This window comes from Diceros bicornis, chromosome 9, assembly GCF_020826845.1.
Source record: "Diceros bicornis minor isolate mBicDic1 chromosome 9, mDicBic1.mat.cur, whole genome shotgun sequence".
Classification (NCBI taxonomy): domain Eukaryota; kingdom Metazoa; phylum Chordata; class Mammalia; order Perissodactyla; family Rhinocerotidae; genus Diceros; species Diceros bicornis.
In genome coordinates this window covers 87,099,202-87,120,842 of record NC_080748.1, presented here as the reverse complement: position 1 = coordinate 87,120,842, position 21,641 = coordinate 87,099,202, and the positions used below count along the sequence as shown (strand labels likewise).

The 21,641-nt window shown below is 52.8% G+C and overlaps 2 protein-coding genes across 7 annotated transcripts in view; both read left to right on the top strand.

Moving 5' to 3' along the window:
- DCUN1D2 (defective in cullin neddylation 1 domain containing 2) overlaps nt 1-2,449 on the top strand; it is a 30,698-nt gene extending 28,249 nt beyond the window's left edge. For all 6 annotated transcript variants that reach the window (XM_058548539.1, XM_058548543.1, XM_058548540.1 and 3 more), the window contains exon 7: nt 1-2,449. In XM_058548539.1, the coding sequence (XP_058404522.1) occupies nt 1-80 (80 nt within the window). In that variant the 3' untranslated portion in view covers nt 81-2,449.
- A 1,584-nt stretch (nt 2,450-4,033) lies between these two features.
- ADPRHL1 (ADP-ribosylhydrolase like 1) lies at nt 4,034-21,344 on the top strand. Its single transcript, XM_058548533.1, has 7 exons — nt 4,034-4,766; nt 9,312-9,476; nt 13,706-13,831; nt 15,618-15,758; nt 18,883-19,010; nt 19,542-19,674; nt 20,913-21,344. Exons 1-7 carry the CDS (start codon nt 4,553-4,555, stop codon nt 21,065-21,067), a joined length of 1,062 nt encoding a protein of 353 aa, XP_058404516.1. The 5' UTR covers nt 4,034-4,552; the 3' UTR covers nt 21,068-21,344.
- Nucleotides 21,345-21,641: the final 297 nt, after the last annotated feature.

The following is a 21,641-nucleotide window of genomic DNA, read 5'->3' as shown; positions in this document are numbered from 1 at the left end:
GAGCGTGGCCTGTTCTTATAGATGATTTCGTAGAGTACGCACGGCCAGTAGTCACCAGCGGTAAACACAGCCCTTTCTAGGTGGAAGATTCAGGTGGATTGAGACGATAAAATGCACTGCGTCCTGCAGGGAGGCATGTGGCTCAGTTCCGTGCACATGGTTGCTGGTTTCAGAAGTCGTCCTTGATGGGTCCTGAGATGGGATGACCCCTCACTGCTCAAGGGAGGTGGAGCTGGTCTTGGCCACTGTCAGGAGTTCCTCAGAAGGTGGCTGCTCTGGAGTGTCTGGAGACGGGTCACATAGCTGTTGCTTCAGGAGATTTCTGTGTGATTTTATGTTTATGAAAAAGTACCCTAGAGCCTGTTTGCAGGACAGCAGAGCATGCTGTAAATTCATGATTTAGAGTGAACACCAGTAGTCACCACACTCCACTGAGTTATATTGTAATTACACTTAGAAAACAGTATTTTTGTCCTCAGTAGGATGTTGTATTTTTATAAAGTCACAGCTATTAAAATGTGCCCTGAAGAAGATGATCTTATCATGGATTCTAATGTTTTTTAACCTTGGTGCCAGGAATTCAAGATTTATATATATAATTGTGTGTGTGAGGAAGATTGGCTCTGAGCTAACGTCTGTTGCCAATCCTCCTCTTTTTGCTGAGGAAGATTGGCCCTGGGCTAATGTCCATGCCCATCTTCCTCTATTTTGTATGTGAGACACCACCACAGCATGGCTTGATGACTGGTGTGTAGGTCCACGCCCGGGATCCAAACCTGCAAAACCCGGGCCGCCAAAGCGGAGTGTGCAAATTTAACCGCTACGCCACCAGGCTGCCCTGAGATTTGTGTTTTTTGAATTGTCAAATATCTAGATTTACCAGATCTATTTTTGTTTTAATTTCCTGTAGACGTTCATCTGAAGATCATTTTATCTTCAGTTTGCACAGCGATGGCACACATACAGTGTGACTCCAGGAAGGTTTTCTTTTAAGCTGTTTATAAGTCAGCAGGTCTATTTTCCTAATAATGTCATTTAAACTTCCTAAGAAGTTTCATAAAGGATGTTTTTTTAAAAAATGTATTTTATTACATTTAAAGAGACATTTTTCCATGAAAACTATTTCTTTTATGAGTGATGAATTATAGATTTGAAAATCAAGTGAGTGTGTTCCTCTCAACTGTCTGTAATACCCTTCATGTCCCCCCCAGCCCTTTGTGTGGCCATACACATTTGGAAGCTAAAATATACATCACTGTCCAAAAAAAACCCACCCGGAACGTTCACCTCGTTTGCAAGCTGACGCCTGTCTCCGTCGCATAAACACCTGATCTCTCTGGCGTTGGCCTTGTCGGAGAGGCCACCCCTTGCGGCAGAGGCCGTGTTGTCTGGGGCAGGGAAGCCTGCTGTGCTGCCTGCTCTTTGTTTGGAAAAGCTCTGCATGGTTTTGAAAATCACTGTGTGGACCCTACCTCATATTTAAAAGATCTTCACGTCACCGGCATGCCTGCAGCCCAGCTTACAAGGCAGGTGCGTTGGGTGGTTTCACGGGAGAGAGCACATTCGCTTCAGAACAGACGGTGTGCCTAAAACGTGTTGTTCGATTTGCCTTCCAACGTGAGTCGTCAGTGCTGTGGGAGGCGCCCGTGTCCCAGAGGAGGGGTATGTGTACTTGCTGTGTGTGGACTTTACACTTCCAAGAAGAAATCTCTCAGAAGGCAGTGGGCCTCAAGGGTTGGGCAGGGGCTTGAGGCCTGCAGACCACAGGCTAGGCTGGTGCAGGACCAGTGAGTCAGGTCACCTCCCCCGGCCCCTGTGTCCACATCTAAAGAAGGGAAAAAGGCCATCTCCACCTGCAAGTCTGTGACTCTAGGAGAGCATTTATTTTATATAATAAAAACTGGATTTAATAAAAACCTCAATAATTTTAAAGCATCCTTCGAGGCCTCATGGATTCTTGACATGTAAGTGTTCTGTTCAGAGAAGGTTCTAGAACTCGGATAATCCTGTATAGATTATGGAGGTTTGCGATGCTTCTATTCGTAAGATTTACGGTTTATGGGGAGAAAATGTTCTGTGGAGTTGTTTATCACTAGGTATCAAAACATCAGTAATTTGGGCCGGCCCCGTGGCTTAGTGGTTAAGTGTGCGCGCTCCGCTGCTGGTGGCCCGGGTTCGGATCCCGGGCGCGCACCGACACACTGCTTCTCTGGGCATGCTGAGGCCGCATCCCACATGCAGCAGCTAGAAGGATGTGTAGTTATGACGTACAACTATCTACTGGGGCTTTGGGGGTAAAAAAATAAAATCTTAAAAAAAAAAAACTAATTGGATAAAGGCTCTTCAAAAAATTGTTTCTTTTTCTTCTGTTACATACATTTAAGTCGTGCATGCTATGAAAGTGCCAAGAACTTCAGAAACATTAAAATAAATTATTTTCTCTAGTGTTGTGGTGGCATCCTTCTAATTCTGTTCTTGATTGCTCAGATACTCAGGAAAGCCGCCTCGATGGCAAGTGAACTAGGCCCTGCGGGGACATTCCACCCGTGCCCAGCCTGCCACCCCAGTTAAATGATCATCTCCCCAGATGGTCAGCTTCAGTCATTCAGTCATTTAGTTTTCTTTTTGAGTATCACATAGTGTGCTAAATATGGTTGTTTCGTGAGAAAAATAACAGATTCATACAGAATTTCCTTGAATTGATGGGAATTATATACCAGAATACACTGAAATGCAAGCTCTAAATATATTGAAAATACACAAATTAACCAAACATAATAGGTTTAATAAATACATGTTACATATGTCTTCCAAGAATTTCTGGGGTAGATCGTCCTGTCTTTCTGCCTTCGTGACTTAATACATAACAGATTTATCTAACTTAGTAAAAGTTTAAGTGTAACATACATCTCAGACTTGAGGCTCTGTGGGGGCAGGGGTAGACTTTTCTGTTTGTTGCTATATCCACAGTTGGGCTCAGGTCGTGTTGAATGAACAAGTTAGGGAACTCATCTCGCCTCTTACTATTTGCTGACATAGCCCAAGTAGTACGCAGATGTTTCCAGCGTCTTCAACAAAGGTTTCCACTGCCTCAGAATCAGCAAAGGAAACCGCCCTCAACAATCAATGTTTCTGCCAAACCATGCTGTTCTGCCTCCGATGGGTGGCTGTCTAAATAAATGGCTGCTCTTGTCTGTCTGGTCTTCTTGGGCAGAAGTCTGCACACCTAGCAACCCAGGGACATCTGGGCTGGTTTGAAGGACTCTGTCGCAGAGTCTCTCAGAATCATGCTGGCTGGAGTCACATTCCAGAACCTCATCTTTAACAAGTGCTGTTGTAATACTATATGTTCATTTACATGCATCCTGGCATCTTGTTGTTACTGAAAGAGATTTTATTTTCACAAAATGTGTTAAAAAGCCCAGGTGTGACGACTTCTCACTTCTGGTCTGATGTGCGACCAGGTCCCCGGGGGGGGCCCTGTCACTCTCCAGGGCCTGGGGGACAGCGAGGTGGCCTGCTTTCCTGACTCCTTATTTCAAATCAAGGTGCTTGGTTTACACATTTGGCCTCCCCCCAGCCTTGTCACATCCTTGAAGGCTCTTTCTGTGAGTTGGCGAGGGTTTAAATATACAAGCTTGATGAGGACGCCCTCCCGGTGCCGCTGTGAGCCCTCACCGCAGTGCTGTCTGCTCCCCCTTGGCGCTCTACAGTCTCGCTGTATGGGGAGCCTTTTGCTGAACGCTGAATGGAGAGAACCTTCACAGCCTTTCACACTGGGGTGGGAGGTACTTTTTCCCTTTACACTTGGCATTTTCTAAGTTTTCTATCAAACACAGTTTATGATCAAAAAGCAAGTTTTCCAAAAAATAAAACCATGCATATAATGGATGAATCTCAACATTATGCTAAGTGAGAGAAGCCAGGCACAAAGGCCGGACCGTGGGTGATTCCATTTATTTGAAATTGTGGAAAAGGCAAAACCAGAGACAGCAGATGAGCGTGGTGGGGGCAACAGGGAGCAGACGGCAAGGAGCTGGGTGAGGGAGCTGTTCTGAAATGGCTGTGGAGGAGGTCTCACGGCAGCACACATCTGCACAAGCTCCTCAGACCTGCACTAAACGTGGGTGGTTTCACAGTGTGTAAACTCCACCTTAAAGCTTTAGAAATGTGTGCATTTCTCGAGAATACTGCGCGAAGTTGCGCTACTTAGCAGTCGTCGCTTTGTGCAAGCTTCTGGAGCTGTTCTGGATGCTCTTGGCCCGCAGCTCCTCTGAGGAGGAGCAGGCGTCTGTCCAGACGCTGGGGCGAGCTGGCGCCTTCCACGCGGCTCTCCAGAAGGCGCTGTGAGCTGCGGGGTCCAGAAAGGTCTTCTCATTGGTGCCACCTGCAGAGTCAGAGCAGGAGTGCCTGGCCATTCCAGGAAGCTCCCGACAGCAACACAATGACCAAAATAGAGGCCAGCAGGGCAGACTGAAGCCCGCCTCCGCCGCCCCGAGAGCGACAGAGGCTGGGCGCTCGGCAGCGGTGCGAGCGGGGGAGCCCTCCCGAGATGGAGAGGTTTCAGGCTGCGATGCTGCTGGCGAGTGTGGGGGATGCTCTCGGCTGCAGAAACGCCTGTGGGGAGAGCAGTGCTTCAGGCTCGAAGATCCAGGGGGAGCTGCAAAAAATCGGGGGGCTGGACCACCTCGTGCTCTCACCCGAGAAGTGGCCGGTGAGCGACAACAGCGTCATGCACGTGGCGACGGCCGGGGCCCTGACCACAGGTAAGGCTGGCCTGCGCCCGCAGGGCCGGGGAGCGGGCTCTCACCAGAGCTTTCCAGCCGCGGTGTCACCGGATGCCGCCGCTGAAAGTGGCGATGTGATCTCCAGCGCGGCCCTCGCGCCGGGGCCTGGGCCGGCGCCTGGCGTCCTCCCCCGGTGACAGCGTTGCTTTACTATGCTCTTCCGCACACTCAGGCTCTGAAACGCGAGCTTTTCACTCGTGTTGGTAAAATGTTCACTCAGCTGAGCCCTCTGTCTCTAGAGTTAAAACCAATAAATCTCTTGCTTGGGAGCTGTTTCGGGTGAGGACTCCACTGTCCTCTACAGACACAAAGTCTTCTTCTGAATTTACTTCAAAAGAACATAAGATAATAAGCCAGACTGAAATTTGGACCCATTAAGATAATGTTGTCTGGAGAGTACTTCTAAATTCCAATGAATTCGGGTTAAAGTGCCATCTATCAAAATATGATCTAGCTTGGATAGTTGCTTAGACATAAAGATGTCCTGAGAAAATGTAATAAAATTGGTTAGATTTGGGAGAAAAACAGTTTCTTGAAATATTAAGTAGCAGGTTGATTTTAGATCAAGTTTTTACCTGAATTTCAGAGAAACAGGAGGAGTGTAATGTGTAGCACAGCTTTCCTGTGAGTTATTTGCTCTTTAGAAACCTGTAAGTGTATTAGTGTGTCATCGCAAAATGAAAATCCGAGGGCAGCTGATGGGTCACTGGAACAGCAGGTACGCACCCCCTTTGCCATTCCTGTGTCTGCGTGAGCGCCCGTTTTAGCTCTGTGGTCATCGTGCGGGAATGCGTCCACTTGGTGGCAGGTTCCTAAATAACTTGGGAGACCGCTAACGCGCCACAGATAAGATAGAGAGTCCAGTGGGCGGAGGGTGGCGAGGCGTGTTTCTGAGTCTGCACAGCCGTGAAATCCAAACGTGTCCTGTTCTGATGTTTCCGGGCAGAGTCTCACATGCCTTTGCGCCGGCAGGACTGAGCATTCTTGCAGCCCAGAGCGGTCACGCCGCCCCAGGGCCCACGGAGAGCTTTGTGTTTGGCTGCGCCGCTGGTCCTTACTGTAGACTTGTGTCGGACACACGGGTACACACCCACGCAGCCCACACAGCCCACGCATCCTCTCAGTGCTGCCCTTGCCCCTTGAGCCCTGCGGCAAGTGTCCCGGGATGGCAGAGTCCAGGCGTGCCTCTGTCCTGAGTGGGGACCCCGGGAGAGTCCCCGTCACGGCCGAGCACGCTGTGGGTACCGCGCTCTCCGAGACTAGGTCCCTCAGGTCCTCTTGGCAGAAATAGGATGTAGTCGACCCCCAACGTGGGATTTCCGCATGAAGAGGAGTGGGAGCGTTTGGGCGTGTTTCTAAGAAGGAGGACGACTTCCCTTGAGAGGATCACAGCCCCCCACGGTGGGAGGGGGTGACTGCTGTGGGTGGCGGCCTCTGGCCGAGGGTCACGAGGGGACTCGTGAAGCCACCCCTCAAAGCACTCTGCTCTGGACACTCAAGCACGCTTCTTTCAACTGCCTAAGTTGAAATTTCAGTTTAGTTTTCAAACAGCCCTTTCTTTCTTTAGAGAGCAAATCGTAGCCTCTGGAAGGGCCTCTGAGCCACGTCAGTAATGGTGACGGCTGACTCTGATGCGGCACGAAAGGTGTGCCAGGCGCTGTTCTAACTCCCCATCTATCATCATCTGATCCACACACCACCCTGAGGTTGACTTTGTTGTTACATTTGTACAGATAAAGGAACCGACTCACAGAGAGGCTAAGTAGCTTGCCCAAAGCCACACAGCGAAGTGAGTGTCCAAGCAGGGATTGGACCCCAAGTAACCTGGCTCCAACGCCTGTGTTCCTAAGCACTGTCCCCACCACCTGAGGTCACTGGCCATGCAAATATTTCAAGGATCCCAATGGGCCGTGGCTCTTGGATGTGTTTCCAAAGACAGGCAGACTTGCACAAAGTGGAGCTGCATCTTGGCCTATTTAAGTAAGTTTTCCTAATAAGTGCCGTAGGCTGATGGGCCGTGTGGCTGTGTGGTCTGCTGCAGGGCGCGTGTGTTGCCGTGCAGTCCTCCTTTCGGGTGTGTCCCTGAGGCGGGTGGTGTGGGACGAGAGCAGACGTGGACCCGGCAAGTGGTGTCCAGGACACGCAGCTCACGAGCTGCGTGTGTATCCTTGACACATGTTTCCCGGAGGCTCCCCCTGTGCGTGGCCCTGTGCCTGGCTCTCGAGGGTAGAGGGGGCTCACCCTCAGGGGTCTGCAGCCTCGCACTCCTAGCTCTCCACCACTCACTGACTGCTCACCTGCTCTGAGCTGTACTCTGGGATGGTAACACTGTCGTCCTAGGGTCCCTCGAGGACTCAGCAGGGCAGCAGAAGTAAGCCAGGAGTGAGCCCTTAGGTGCGGGAGGATGGCGCCTGGTGACAGGGCGAGTGTCTGTCTAAGATGTCTCAGGCATCTGAGTGTCAGCAGCCCCAGCCGTCGTGGCCGAGCACAATGGCCGTGTCGAGGTGCGACAGGGGAGCAATGGGGGTCCTTAGCCCGCTGTGGATGCGCAGCAAGTGCCGCCTGCGTGTCCTTATCCTGCAGGGACGGCGGGGCCTGACCCGCTGTGAGCAGACAAGGCCGCTCCAGACTCGGCTCTCATCTCCCTTCCTCCACCAATGGCCCTGATAACGCGTTCTGAAAAGTTGACATTTATATTACAGAGTAACTCGATATTGGCCTTTTCTCTGTTGTGACCTCAGTCGGGAGACTCACAGGCGGTTTCATAAGCTGATCTGTCTCTTGGGGACCGGCTAGGGGAGACAGAGAAGAAGTGAGTTGAGAGGCCAAGTCAGAGCAGAAAAGGTCAGGCAAGGGGCCCGAGGCTCTGCAGCTTTGGAAAGTCTGTTTCTGGTTTAAATTCTAACCTGATACCAACACAAGGCTTTTTGTTGCCATTTTGTTTTTAAGGAGTTTCTCTCCTTCTAAAAAAAGACGTGACTCCAGAATAAAATGAATTATTTTATGGGACTCTGGAAGGGCCAGGCTGTTAACCCCGGATTGTAGCTGATAGCGCTGGCAACCGAGAGCCTAGACAGGTCCCAACGACTCACACCCCCAGCAGAGGCCAGTCCCCTTCTGCAGGGCTGCCGGTGGAACACCCCTCCCTGTGGCTGGCAGAACTCCTTCCTCCCAATCCGAGATCTTGCCACATCCTCTCCGTCCCAGACTCAGACCTGGGGCAATGCAGGCTGCGTCCAGTATAGGCGTAACGGCCGAGCCTCAGTGACATGGGACAGAAGGACTTAGAGCCACTCTTTTTACCACGTCCTGTCTCCAAAGAGTCACAACTCTAGGGCATGAGGGTGCTACCTGCCATAACGGCTGCCAGGACTGAAGCTGTCGTCCTGGAGCAAGAGAGATTTGCCTCATGTAGTCCCAAGCTCCTCGCCCTCCGGGTGGGACTCCGGCTCTGAGGTGGCCTCGGGAAGGCTCTGGTCCGGCGCGAGCAGGTCAGGGGTTCATGCTACCAGCACTCCACTGCCTGCTCTGAGCCCTCTCCCTGCCCCCCACGATCCCAAAGGACAGGGAATCCACCCCGAGGGGAGGAGGGGCAGTACCCCAAAGGCTGGAAATGCTGCTTTAGTGCAGAATGAGCTGTGGTGGAGGTGCACCCTGTACCTGCCTGCCGCACCTGGCCCTGGGGCCCTCCGCTGTCCCAGCCCTGCTCTCCCATGTGACCAGGCACCGTGGACCCCAGCGTTGGAGGTGTGTGGCCTCCATCCACCACGCTGTGGATTGATTTAATGGCAGAAACGCTCAGGCTGTGCAGTCAAATTCCATTTACCAGTTCTGGCCATGGGCAAGTCAACCTCGCTGAACCACATGTGGAAAAAAAACACTATGACGAGTAAGAGGCTCACACTGTTGTGGGAGGATTATGAGGTCACCCGATGCAGATGGCCCAAGGTGCGGTGTGGGGCGGACAGCAGGCGTCAGGGTGCGTTGGCCCCTGTCCCCCGTGTCCTGTGATCTTCCAGGGACTTGAGACCACACTTGTTCCGGACGTCCCCACGCGGTGCAGATGCAGTTAGGGACAAGGCGGCACACTGGGTTCCCACTCGGCTGCTTCTTGGTGAGACAAGAAGTGGGTGGGAGACGGGAGAGAGTCAGCCTCTTGTGCCGTAGATACAGGGCCTGAAATGCCCAGAAACAGGCAGGTTTCGGTCCAGTCTGTCCTCACGTGGATGGAGCCGTTAGCACTACGTGAGGACCATGGGCTTTTCTAGATTCTATGTGTAGCTAGAATAATAAAGGACAATGGCTATAATGTCTGAAATCTAAATGAAATTTAAAGGGAATCCTTTGTCTGCATGTTAAATTTCTCCAAGTGGCTAGGGTTGTGTGAAATAATCACCAAACCCTCCTCCTCTTCGCCGAGTGGGGGCGTGATGCCTGCCATCACGTCTGTTATCGCCGCTGTGTCGGGGCGTACGGGGCAGTGGTCCCTCTGCTCTCTGACCTGCCCTCCCCTCTCCTCCCCAGACTACTGGTGCCTGGACGACCTGTACCGGGAGATGGTGAAGCGCTACGTGGAAGTCCTCGAGAAGCTCCCAGAACACCGGGCCGATCCAGCTACCGTAGAAGGCTGCTCGCAGCTGAAGCCGGATAACTATCTCCTCGCCTGGCACACGCCTTTCAACGAGAAGGGTCAGGGGGTGCTTTCTTCTCCCTCCCAGCTTCGTGGCTGGAGACCCGCTTCGGGACACTAACCATCCGTCCGTCCACGGAACTGTCCGTCCCACTAACCATCTGTCTGTCCACTAACATCTGTCCCTCCCACTAACCAGCATGGGGCAGGTTTGCCTGAGCCGAGATGGGTGTGCCAGAGTCCTCTGTAGGGCAGTGTGCCGCCAGAGAGCCAGTCCGCCCACCTGGGTGTCTGTTCAGAGGATGCCAGCTTCCCCGGCACTTTGTCACTGATCCCTGGCTTATTTTAGGGAAAATTTTCCACTGCTTTCCCTTTAGTTTGTATTTTTTGCCAAAACATCAAGGAAAAAATACACCACCTGCATAAATGTCTGTCTCCAAAGTATTTCACGAGTTTATGGGGTGATGGGTTTAGGAGCCACAGGGCCTCTGCTCCTGGGGTCCTGGCCCTGCCCCTCTGAGTGAAGACCGAGGGTGGACCTGCCCCTCTGGGTATAGACCAAGGGTGGACCTGCCTCTCTGGGTTTTATACTGAGGATAGAGCTGCCCCTCTGGGTGTAGACTGAGTGTGGACCTGCCTCTCTGGGTGTAGACTGAGTGTGGACCTGTCCCTCTGGGTGTAGACTGAGTGTGGACCTGCCCCCGGGTGTAGACTGAGTGTGGACCTGCCCCCGGGTGTAGACTGAGTGTGGACCTGCCCCCGGGTGTAGACTGAGTGGCCCCGCAGACAGGGAGGTAGACTGTGGTAGGCTAAAGATGTATGCTGTAAGCCCCAAGCAACCACTCAAATAACAGGGCAGTTATAACTACAAGCCAACAAAAGAGACAAAACTGAGTTATTTTAACAACATTGGCTGGGTAAGCAGCCCTCCTGTGACGAGTGCCCTTCCCTGGGCTTGCCACATCAGTGCCCAGGGCTGGAACATTGCCCACCTGGAGACCAGGTGTGGCCCTGGCTCTTCTTCCTTGTTGGGAGAAGACTCCCCTGTTCTGGGAAGCAGTGGACTTCCTTGTGCTGCTTCCAAGTGAGCGTCCTACACACCTGACCAGCCCCAGCAGCACCTCTGCCCTGTGGGGCAAGACGGAGTCTTCACCTGCCGCAGGAGAGGCTGCATGCCTTGGCTTGGGAGGGACCCACTGGCCCTGGGAGACTGAACTGCGTTTTCTCCTTTTTATTAGAAAACCTTTCTCCAACCTGTGCTGTGTGCCGAGTCCTCCCTGGAGACCCTGACTCAGAGAAGGTGCCATAGGCCGAGGTCTGGGGCTCCTCCTGTGGCGGCTCTGGGGGTCTTTCCATCCTCCGCGTGGTGGGAACCTTCCCCTGAGATTGGTAGCTGCATCTTCCTGCTCAGTAATAGTCCAAAAAAGGCAGAAAAGAGACCAGGGTACAAGTAGCAGATGGGACAAGTAGAAGCAAATAACAAGACAAAAAACTTAACCTCACCGCTGTCAATACTCGTGTCAAACGTGAATGGTCCAGAGACCCAGTAAAAGGCAGAGGTTTGCAAGGGATGGAGAAGTGATCCCCAACTGTGTGCAGTTCACAAGAAGTGTGCTTTAAATGTACAGACCCAGATGGGTGAGGTAGAAAGAGGTCTGCCATGTAACCAATCAGAGCGAAGGTGCAGTGACTCTGTTAATAACCCACAAAGTAGATTTTGGAGCAAAGAATCCTGCCAGGGAAAAGAAGGTCATTTCATCATGACTCTTCATCAGGGGGACATTACAAACCTAATGTTTATGTACCTGATAACAAACCTTCAAAATATAGGAAGCAAAAACTGACAGAGCTTCGCAGAGAAATACACAAATCCACAATTTTGGGTTATATACACAGAGATTTCCCTTTCAAGGTTGGAAACCAATGACTTCAGTTTTCACCTTAAGAAACTAGAAAAATGGGGCCAGCCTGTGGCATAGTGGTTAAGTTCCACTCACTCTGCTTTGGTGGCCCGGGTTCATGGGTTCTGATCCAGGGCACAGACCTATACCACTCATCAGCCGTGCTGTGGCGGTGACCCACGTACAAAATTAGAGGAAGATTGGCACAGATGTTAGCTCAGGGCGAATCTTCCTCAGCATAAAACAGAAAAGAAACTAGAAAAAGAAGAGCAAATTAAACTGAAACAAAACAGAAGAAAAGAAATAATGAAGATCAGAGTGAAAATCAATGACGTAGAAAACAGAAAATAGAGTAACTCAACAAAACCAAAAGCTGATTCTTTAACAAGATTGAAAAAAACGAAAATCCTCTAGCCAGACTAATCAGGAAAAAAGGGAAGACACAGATGAGCAGTATCAACAATAATAGAGGCAACATCACTACAAATTCTACAGAAATGAAAGGAAAATAAGAGAATATTATTAAAAATTTTATGCCAATAAATTTAACAACTTAAATGAAATGGACAAATTTCTTGAAAGACACAAACTACCAAAGGTTACTCAAGAGATGAAATAGATCGCCTAACTCACATAATGTCTATTCAAGACAACTCCAGATCCAGGTGGTCTCACTGGGGAATTCCGCCAAACACGCAGAGCAAATAATACCAATCATACACAGCGCTTCCAGGAAAGCGAAGAGGACGAATACTCCCAAAGTTATCCTTCTGCTCTCCAGGAGACTCTGTTAAAAGAATGAAAAGGCAAGCTACAGATTGGGAGAAAATATTTGCAAAGCATATATCTGATAAAAGGTTTGGATCCAGAATGTATAAAGAACTCTTAAAACTTAGTAATAAGAAAACAGCAACCCAATATAAAAATGGGAGAACTATCTAAACACTTCACCAAAGAAGATACATGGACGGCAAATAAGCACATGAAAATGTGCTCAACATCGTTAGTCGTTAGGAAAATGCAGATTAAAACCGCAAAGAGATTCTACTCCATGCCTAACAGTGTAGGTGAAACGAAGAAGACTGGCCGTAGCAAGTGTTGTCCCGGATGTGAGGAGCTGCCAGGGGATGTAGAATGGTACAGCCACTTCAGAAATCAGTTTGGGAGTGTCTTAAAAAAGTTAAACATTCATCCACCATGTGAGCCCAATCCCCACTCCGAGGTATTTACCCAGGAGAAAAGAAGCGCATGTCCACACGCAGAGTTGGTTGTGAAAGTTCCCGGTACCTTTCCCTGTACTAGCCCCGACCAGAAACAACCCAAATGTCCACCGACAGGCAAGTGGATAAACCAGTTGGTTGTGGCACATCCATACAAATGAGTCGTATTCAACAAACAAGGGAATCGACTATCGACACACAACGATATGGGTGAAGCTCAAAATAGTTACGCAGTGTGAAAGAAGCCAAAGAGTCCATTATGTGTGATTCCATTTATACAAAACTCGGCGAAGTGCAGACTCATCTGTGGTGCCAGATCAGTGTCTGGTGGGCAGGGCAGGGGGCAAAAGAGCACTTTCGGGAAGATGGGCGTGTTCACTGTCTTTATTTCGGTGCTGGTTCACGGGTGTATCGTGTGTCAACACTCATCAACTTGCAGACTTTAAATATTCATGGTCGATGGTGTGTCATTTACCACTCAGTGAAGCTGTTGTTGGAAAGAGCAAGTATCTATGGTGGCAAGCGTATTGTGTGGTCAGTTGTCTCCTACATTGTTGCCAAGTAGGAGCATATTATGAGCATTTCCCCAGGCCTTCAAAAAGTCTATTTGTGTGTGTGTGTGTGTGAGGAAGATCAGCCCTGACCTAACATCTATGCCAATCCTCCTCTTTTTTTTTTTTGCTGAGGAAGACCGGCCCTGAGCTAACATCTATTGCCAATCCTCCTCCTTTGTTTCCCTTTTTCTCCCCAAAGCCCCAGTAGATAGTTGTATGTCATAGTTGTACATCCTTCTAGTTGCTGTACGTGGGACACGGCCTCAGCGTGGCCCGACAAGCGGTGTGTCAGTGCGCACCCGGGATCTGAACCCGGGCCGCCAGTAGCGGAGCGCACACACTTGACTGCTAAGCCACGGGGCCAGCCCCCCAAAGTCTATTTTTAATGGCTAAATATCATTCCAACTATGGATGCATGGCAATTTGTTTAATCTCTTTTCTTTGTCAGTCATTTAAGTGGTTTGCTTATTTTTCACTCATTTAAATGACACTATGATAAACATGTTATTACATAAATTTTTGTACATTTTCAGATTATTCATGAAAGCTAGATTGGCAGAGGTGGAATTATTGGAGCAAAAGTCTAAATTCAGGTATTTCACGTTCCCTGTAGGTTCAGGATTTGGAGCTGCCACCAAGGCGATGTGCATCGGCATGCGGTACTGGAAGCCAGAGCGGCTGGAGACCCTGATCGAGGTCGGCATCGAGTGCGGCAGGATGACCCACAACCACCCCACAGGTAACGCTGGCCGCCGACCGGTGCCTGTCGTGCAGCTCTCCGCCCAACAGACGGACGGGAATCTCACGAGATCACATCCATTGTTTGATATGATATTTGTTGGCAGACTTGGGTTTTTTAATCTTCAGTTCTGCTTAAAATCTGTTTTCAGCCTAAAAGCAGGATTAGCAATAAGCATGGTGATGTTGGAGCAACTGTGCCAGGGAAAGAATTCTCACTGGTTTCAATATCGTTCACGTCAGAATGAAAGAAAGAGGGCCGCACCAGTTATCCACACGAGGCTAGGATCTGGGTTGAAGTCGTGGGAATTAGCGTTTATATGATTTTGTCAACAGCCCAGGGTCGGGCACCGTTTGCCGGGGCTGTGAGCCCACAGACCACTCCCTGACTGTGTGAGCTGGACCGAGTCACTTAGCCACCGGTGCCTCCGTTTCCTCACCTGCAACATAGGGACAATTATGGAACAGGAACCATGCCCCTGTTGTGTCGGAGGAAAGGAGGGAGTGGAATGGAAGACTCGTAGCACACTCCCGCCGCATGGCGTGTGCAGTGGGACCGGCTGCGTCCTGAGATTTCCACCACATGTCCATCACACAGAGGGAGGGCAGGCGGGCGGCCCAGTGCCTGACTGTGAGACGTGACTCGGAAAATCAGTCAGTGCCTAATTTTAAAAAAGAAGGATGACTTGAAACTCTTATACCTGTAACTGCCCTTAAATCACAGCGAGGCAGGGGACGTGCCCCTCCCCAGCCCCTGTGCAGTCCGGAGGCCGCCAGCTGCTCTCCAGTGACTGTGCTCCCGTTTCAAGGTCACCTTTGGTGTCCATTTTAGCTGATGTCGCGCACAGAGGTTGCGAGGGGCCCCTGTGCCCTACCGGAAAGCACGCTTACGTGCGACTAGAACCTGGTGAGTGGATGACAAGTTCACCCAGGCAGTGACAGGCTAAGCCACGAACTCCACAAATAAGTTCATTCTATCTTTAAAATTTAAGCAGAAAGGCATACAGTTTCACCGGTTGGCAACATCTTGGATAGTTGGACAGGAACTAACGCCGGACTTCTGCTCACTACCTGGTTCAACTAGAAGTAAAAGAAACATCAACACCTTCAAACACGAGACCATTGAGCATTTGGAAACAATGCGATGAGGGCAGGAGTCTGGGTTTAGCATGTTGCCCACTCTAATTAAAGAAATGCTGTTTCACATGCTTCATGGTTAAACAGTCTCTATGTTTCTAGGATGATGAACGAAGTGTTTTAAGGGTTTGATTGCACACGATTAATACAGGGAGGTGCGTTTTAACTCCACTCTCCTTTTCAAGTTTTGAACCACCTCCAGCAGCAAGTGTCACAATTTTTACAACAGCGTGCATTGTCCTAGACTCGAGCTGACACCCTCCATGACAGGAGGCAGGGCAGGTGGTCAGGACAGTAACTGAAGCTCAGGTGTGAGAACAAGGTGCTTATCCCTGCCCTTGACCTCATCTGTACCTGATGCCTCGTGGGGTGGCCAGAAAGCCACCGAGGCAAAGGAGATGGCAGTGCCCTTTCTAGGGCAGGGGTGGTCTTTGCGTGGCCGTTCACCATGGGAGGCCTGGCGGGCACTCACCCGTGCTTGGGGTCATCCCAAGGTGGGTGTTATACTCTCTTTGTGCAGAGAGGAAATGGAAGGTCAAAATGCGCAAAGTGATTGCCCGGGGTCCAACACCTGGTCAAGGGCGGCTCTGGCCTCCCAGAGTGTGGGTGTGGCCCAGTGTCATGGTCCCTCTCTCCCCACCGCCCTCCAGGCTTCCTCGGGTCCCTGTGCACAGCCCTGTTTGCATCTTACGCCATACAAGGAAAGCCGCTGGAGCAGTGGGGGAGGGACATGATGAGGACCATCCCGCTCGCCGAAGAATATTGCAAGAAGACTATCCGGCACCTGGCAGGTGAGCCTGGCCTCCTCCTGTCACACTGGGGTGTGTGGTCTCAAGAGAGGGTGGTCTCAATTCACACTCAGTGCAGATTTGGACAGACTTGGCCCCCTAGAAGTCAAGGTATGCTCTCCCCACGATGAAACCAAGAGCATCCCCCTGGGGTCCGTGTGAGCAGGCTGACCACACAAAGAAGGTGTGAGGTGTTGCTTGGCCTGAGGGCAGCGCCTGCGCAGGAGGCCCCAGGCGTGCACGGTCCACAGCAGCCGGTTGCTGTGTCTCCCACCCAAGGCCTCTGCAGAGACTGACCCCCCAGCTCTGACTGCAGCCAGAAAGGGTGGGGTGCATACTTAGATTTAATTTTCCAAATTGTCCTTAAGTAGCCCATTCTTCATCAAGGGACGAGGGACATCAACACTGAAGTCCACACTGCTGCTTGACCTAGTGGACAGCTGTGCCTGGCCCCAGAGACTTTCCAGTCTCCCACACGGAAGCCAGACAGAGATCTGTGCCCACTGATGACATGCACTCCTGGGAACCTCCGTCTGTCTCAGTTCACCCCAAACCTGTCGTCAAATGGCTCACACTCCTTCTGGCCACGAGTGAGGCATTCCTCAGCGCATCCAGCAAAGTCCCAGGGGGTCACAGGGCTGCTGGCGGTCTGGAAGCCTCCTGTGCTCTTCTCAGCCTGCACCCCTTCCCATGAGTTCCCCGAGGCACCAGACCCGGCACAGCGGGTGCAGGACCAGCAAACCCCTGGCTCTCTTCTCAGGTGACTGGCTCTTCCGGAGGATTCTTTCACCCTGAGAGGGACGTGAGCTGCATGAGGAATTCGGGCAGCTTCGTGGGGCCTTTCATAGTCTTCAGTTGTCAGGAGACTTTCTAGAATAAGTTATCCAGTTTGTTCTGGGGGAGAGAGAGGTGGAGGATTTGAATGTGGAGCATTTACACCTGCCTGGACTGCGTGCTGGGAAACTCTTATCCACGGGACCCTGTTCCGAGGGGAAGTGAGAAACCTCCATGCTCACAGCGAACGTGAATGCCCGAGCAGTACCCCCTCTGTAAACCCAGCGACAGAGCACAGGCAGCAGCCCACACTTTGCTTCTGTTCATTGGTTTAAGTCATTGTTTCCCTGGGGCTCTCTCCAGCCCTGGGGAGGCTGGTCTGTGGTCACAGGGCTGGTCATCTCCCCAAGCCAGCAGGATCACCTTAACCCACCTGAAAGAGACGGGCAGATGGTATCAGAGTGTGAAACGACATGGCTACTCAGTTCACATCATACCGATGGACTGACCCCGGAACTCTAGCACACACAGCGTTTTCCCCAGTGTTGTCGGAAGAACAGTAGTCACAGGTGTTCCGTGAACAGAAACGGGGAGGAGGGTCACTGGCCAGATCATTGTGTTTAATTTTAAATTTGTTTAACTGGAGTTTTATGACCTTGTATGACACAGAGCACCTAAAATTGTCCAGAGAGAACCGTGCTCTGTAGAACACCCCAGGGAACATTCTGCTGGGGCCTTCTGCTGGGGCCTTCTGCTTGGTCCGTGAAACATCCATTGGCGTTAGGACAACTCGAAGATTCCTCCGTGTTTTCATGTTTGGATATCTGTTTCCAAAGTTGACTGGGCATTGACCTGGGGAAGAGGCTGAGTTCTGAGTTTGCACCCACACCCCATAGGCACGCTGGCAGGGATGGGTCACATGTCTCTGCAGGGCTAATGGTGTGACTGAGCAAAAGCTCGCTGCTGGGTGCATGTAGAAGCCAAAACTACAGCACTGGCTTCTGAGAGAAGAAAGAGCTCTGCTGCATGGCCGACCAGCAGGGAGAGAGGAGGAAGGCTCAGGTCTGTCTCCCCAGCTGAAGCGGGCACAGACTTCTAAGGAGCTGGGAGTGGGAGTGCTCATGCGAAATGCTAACTTGTGGAATCTGACTGGAGGGTGGGAGTGTAGAGTCCACTGTGCTGCAAATGCAGGGACCCCTCAGTTCTCCTCAGGCTCCCCATTCCACTCTCTTCACACTGAGTTCTGTAGTTGGGGAACTTGTGGTTCCCAGGCGGCTCGAGGTCTTCTGAGGACCAGGTTTCCATCTTCTCAGCACGCTCCAGCTACACGACTTGCAGTTTATGCTCCTTGACCCTGCAAAACAACTCTTGGTACAGCGTTGTTATCGGTACAATAGGATAGAGGAGGGCCCCTGCAAATTGGCCTGGCATGGGTACAGCGGGACCTGTGAATCCCGTCCCGCCCCCTTGCTTTTGTCTTCACTTTTAACCTCATTTCACTGAAACAGACCGTAAGCCGGTTTCACCTTTAGTTTTGTAAAATAGAGGGGGGCCAGGATTTCCGAGGGCCTGTGATTCCCTCGGCCACCTGGAACCGCGGCCCCAGGCACCTCCTGGCGCCCCTGTGGCGACAAGGCAGTGACAGGAGCACGGCTTCCCTCTGCAGCAGTGACAGCGGCCCATCTGCGGTCACGGCTGTGTTCTCCGACTCCCCAACCACAGACAGGCACGGTGGCGTCTGTGGCTCATTGTAAGCCAGTCACTCCCCCAGGGCCTTCCCGGCCCCCCACCCGCCCACTCCGCTCACCCCTTGGTGGCTGCCCAGGGGGACGGATCACGTGCGCAGGATAGCGCCACGCTGAGGACACCGAGGCCCTGATGGCCTCGTGACCAGTGCAGCTGCTGCTCCAACTCGTTGCCGAGGCAAAGTCCTCTTCACCAAAGCCCTCCGAGTCGGGTCAGCACCTCTGGGCTTGGACGCCAGGCTGGCAGCTAGGAATGAGGAAACGCCCTCTCTCCCTACCTTGCAGGCACAGTATTGAATTAGTGAAAATACACAGGTTCCGAATTTTCTAGAGAATGTGCTTCAAAATATTGCAATTGCTACCTTCGATTCAGAATATAGTTAAGCAGTTCTTTGAGTTGCTTTTTCCCCATCTCCATCTTCCTTGCTGTTGTTTCAAGGTAGCTACAAATTTGAGCATTTTCTCACGTGTGGAGCGATGCTAAGGCCAGGTGCAGGCTCTCCCGGGCCCCCACACCTTCTGCGCCCACGGAGTCTCCGGGCCCACCCCTGCCCCACGCCCCAGCTGGAGGGCCATCACACCCTGCCCACCCTGCTCTTTCCCTTCAGAGTACCAGGAGCACTGGTTTTACTTTGAAGCTAAGTGGCAGTTTTACTTGGAGGAGAGAAAAATCAGCAAAGACACGGAAAGTAAAGCCACGTTTCCCGACCACTATGACGCGGAGGAGAGGGAGAAGGTGAGTCTCGCGGGTGTGAGACGGCAGCGGGCAGGAGCCGTCGGGGCCCCAGGCTGAGGAGCCACCCGCACCTGGACAGCGTCACCGCCTATAGGGCCCATCGGGTGGGGCTGCCCCGGCCGTAGACGTGGGCAGGGGCCAAGGGAGACCCCGTTGTCTCTTGCCTGGCTCGGACTGAAGGTCACCGCGTGGTGGCTCCCTGCCATGCTGTCCTAACAGCCCGTCACACACTCTCAGTCCCTGCGTGCAGCTCCAGTTCCCGTCCGACTGTGCGGCCCAGGCACGTTGTTACGCTGTTTATCTGCGGGCGTCTGTCTCCGAGTGGTGGGAGTGTGAGGGCCATGAAGTGAGTCCTTCCCGCTCACCCTGCATCCCCACCCTGGGGCAATGCCTGCACATAGGTGGCGCCCCATAAGTGCACAGCGAGTGCATGAACGGCCGTCCGTGGGATGACCTGGGATGCCATGCTCTAGCGCAGACTGTCATGGTTCTGGTTTGGCACGTGCCTCTGACCCGGGGATCTTTCTTCAGACCTACAGGAGATGGAGCTCGGAGGGTCGAGGGGGACGGCGGGGCCACGATGCCCCCATGATTGCGTATGACGCGCTCTTAGGAGCCGGGAAGAACTGGACAGAGCTCTGCCACCGGGCCATGTTTCACGGAGGTGAGATTTCCTTCTTTAATGGTCTTGGGCTTCCCGGCGGCCAGCGCCCCCTCCTCATCCCAGAGCACCTTGTCGGGGTGTCAGGGCTGCAGGCATGAGGGGCCGGCCTCCTGCCCCCAGAATGTGTGTCCTTCTCTAGACGAGGCGCTGGCCCCAGCGTCTCGAGCATGGAGGTGACAGGCCGCAGGCAGGCCACGGCGCTCCCTCAAGGGGCCCGCGGGAGTCTGAGCCTGGAGAGGGTGTGGCGGGAGGTGGGGCTTCTCTCCCTGGGGGCGGCAGGTTCAAGAGTGCTCGGGTTCCACTGGTGCTGGCCTCGCAGAGTTCTCTCTGTGATCCCCGTCCTCTCATCTCGGCTCCCCTGCAGACTCTGCGGCCACAGAGGTCGCACTTTGGAGTCAGGTGGCCCCAAATTTGAATCCCGGTTCCGGGCCTGTCTCTGTGAAAGGCGAGGACCCCCCTTGAGGGGCTGTTGAGACAGTTCAAGGCCAGTGCCCACAGCTCAGCACGAGCCTTTCGGTGGCAGCAGTCCCCGTCCCAGGGCTGGGTGGGTTTGCTTCACTCCCAGGCGCCCATTTTCTCTGAGTGTGAAATTAGAGGGGCCGCTGGGCACTGATTCTCTGTCCACCTCACAGTGACTGTTATCAGGTCCGCCCACTGTTCCTGGTGCCGAGAGGGTTGAGATGACAGCGCTTCCCAGGGGGCCAACAGGGCTCCTGTGAGATCCTGGGTGCTCCCAGCTGGGGACGAGGAGGGGAGGGCGGTGGGAGCCAAGGGCAGCGGCGGGTTGTGAGCCTGAGAGGAGGGGCCTGGCAGAGGGCAGCCCTCCTCCAGCCCCAGTAGCTGAGAGCGGGAGGTGTGGACAGCGAGGGACGGAGGAGCCCGCGTGGACTCGGGGAGCCCAGGAGAGCCTGGAGGGGAGGAGCCCTCGGGACCTGTCCCCACAGGACGTGGTCTCCCTGAGCGCCAGACCCCGGAGACGCAAAGGCTTCTGCGCACGATCGTGTGTGTTCAAGGAGGGAGGAAGGGAGACCCCAGGGCCCGTGGGGTGCTGCCCAGAGCAGAACTGGGATCGGCAGGAGTCGGAGGAGGCTGAGAAAGGCCTGGCGCTGCCTGCCCTGGGGTGGTCAGCCAGGAAGGGTCTCTAAGACGGCCTTGGCCCTGATTAGTGTTGGGTTCTCAGAGATCGCCCCTTCCCGCCCTGCCCTCGGCCCCCCTGAGGACCTCTGTCTCCATTCCAGGTGAGAGTGGGGCCACAGGGACCATCGCAGGCTGCCTGTTTGGACTGCTGCATGGCCTGGATACCGTTCCCGCGGGCCTGTACCAGGGCCTGGAGCAGGAGGAGCTGAGACGCCTGGGCACAGCCCTCTACCGCCTGTCCACGGAGGAGAAGTAAAGCCCTCTACCATGCCCTCCCGGGAGCCGAGTCCGGCTCTGGGTGCCCAGGGGTGTCCACAGGCAACGCAAGCGCAGCTCCCAGCTCGCCAAGAACCCCGCCTAACCGGCCACATCACACCTTAACCCTCCCTCCCAATCTCAGAACCCTATTGCTGCATAAAATACATTGTTTGTCCTATGGGAGTATTTTTCCTATCCCTGAGTGCGTTATTGACGCCACGTTGGATTTGCTACCCTCAAACCTGCAAATACAGTGGTCACAAGTTGCCTCTTGGACAATTGGTGTATTTTATTCTGGTGCAAAACTAATGCTGTTTGCTGACTCACTTCAATAACACTAACCACAACGCCTCTGCTCAGATGGGCCCACCGGCCGCAGAGCTTCCATCGAGGTTTCTAGCTCTTACACATGCGTTTCGGCAACTCCCCGGACTCCCCTGACTCCCTCAGGGGCGTCCGCACTGCGTCTGCCTGCTCACTGCCGTGTTCTCACGCAGAACAGTCGTGTTGCTGCTCAGGACACAGCCAGGGCACAGCCTCTAACCTGCCAGCCCATGTTTTACTCACACTAG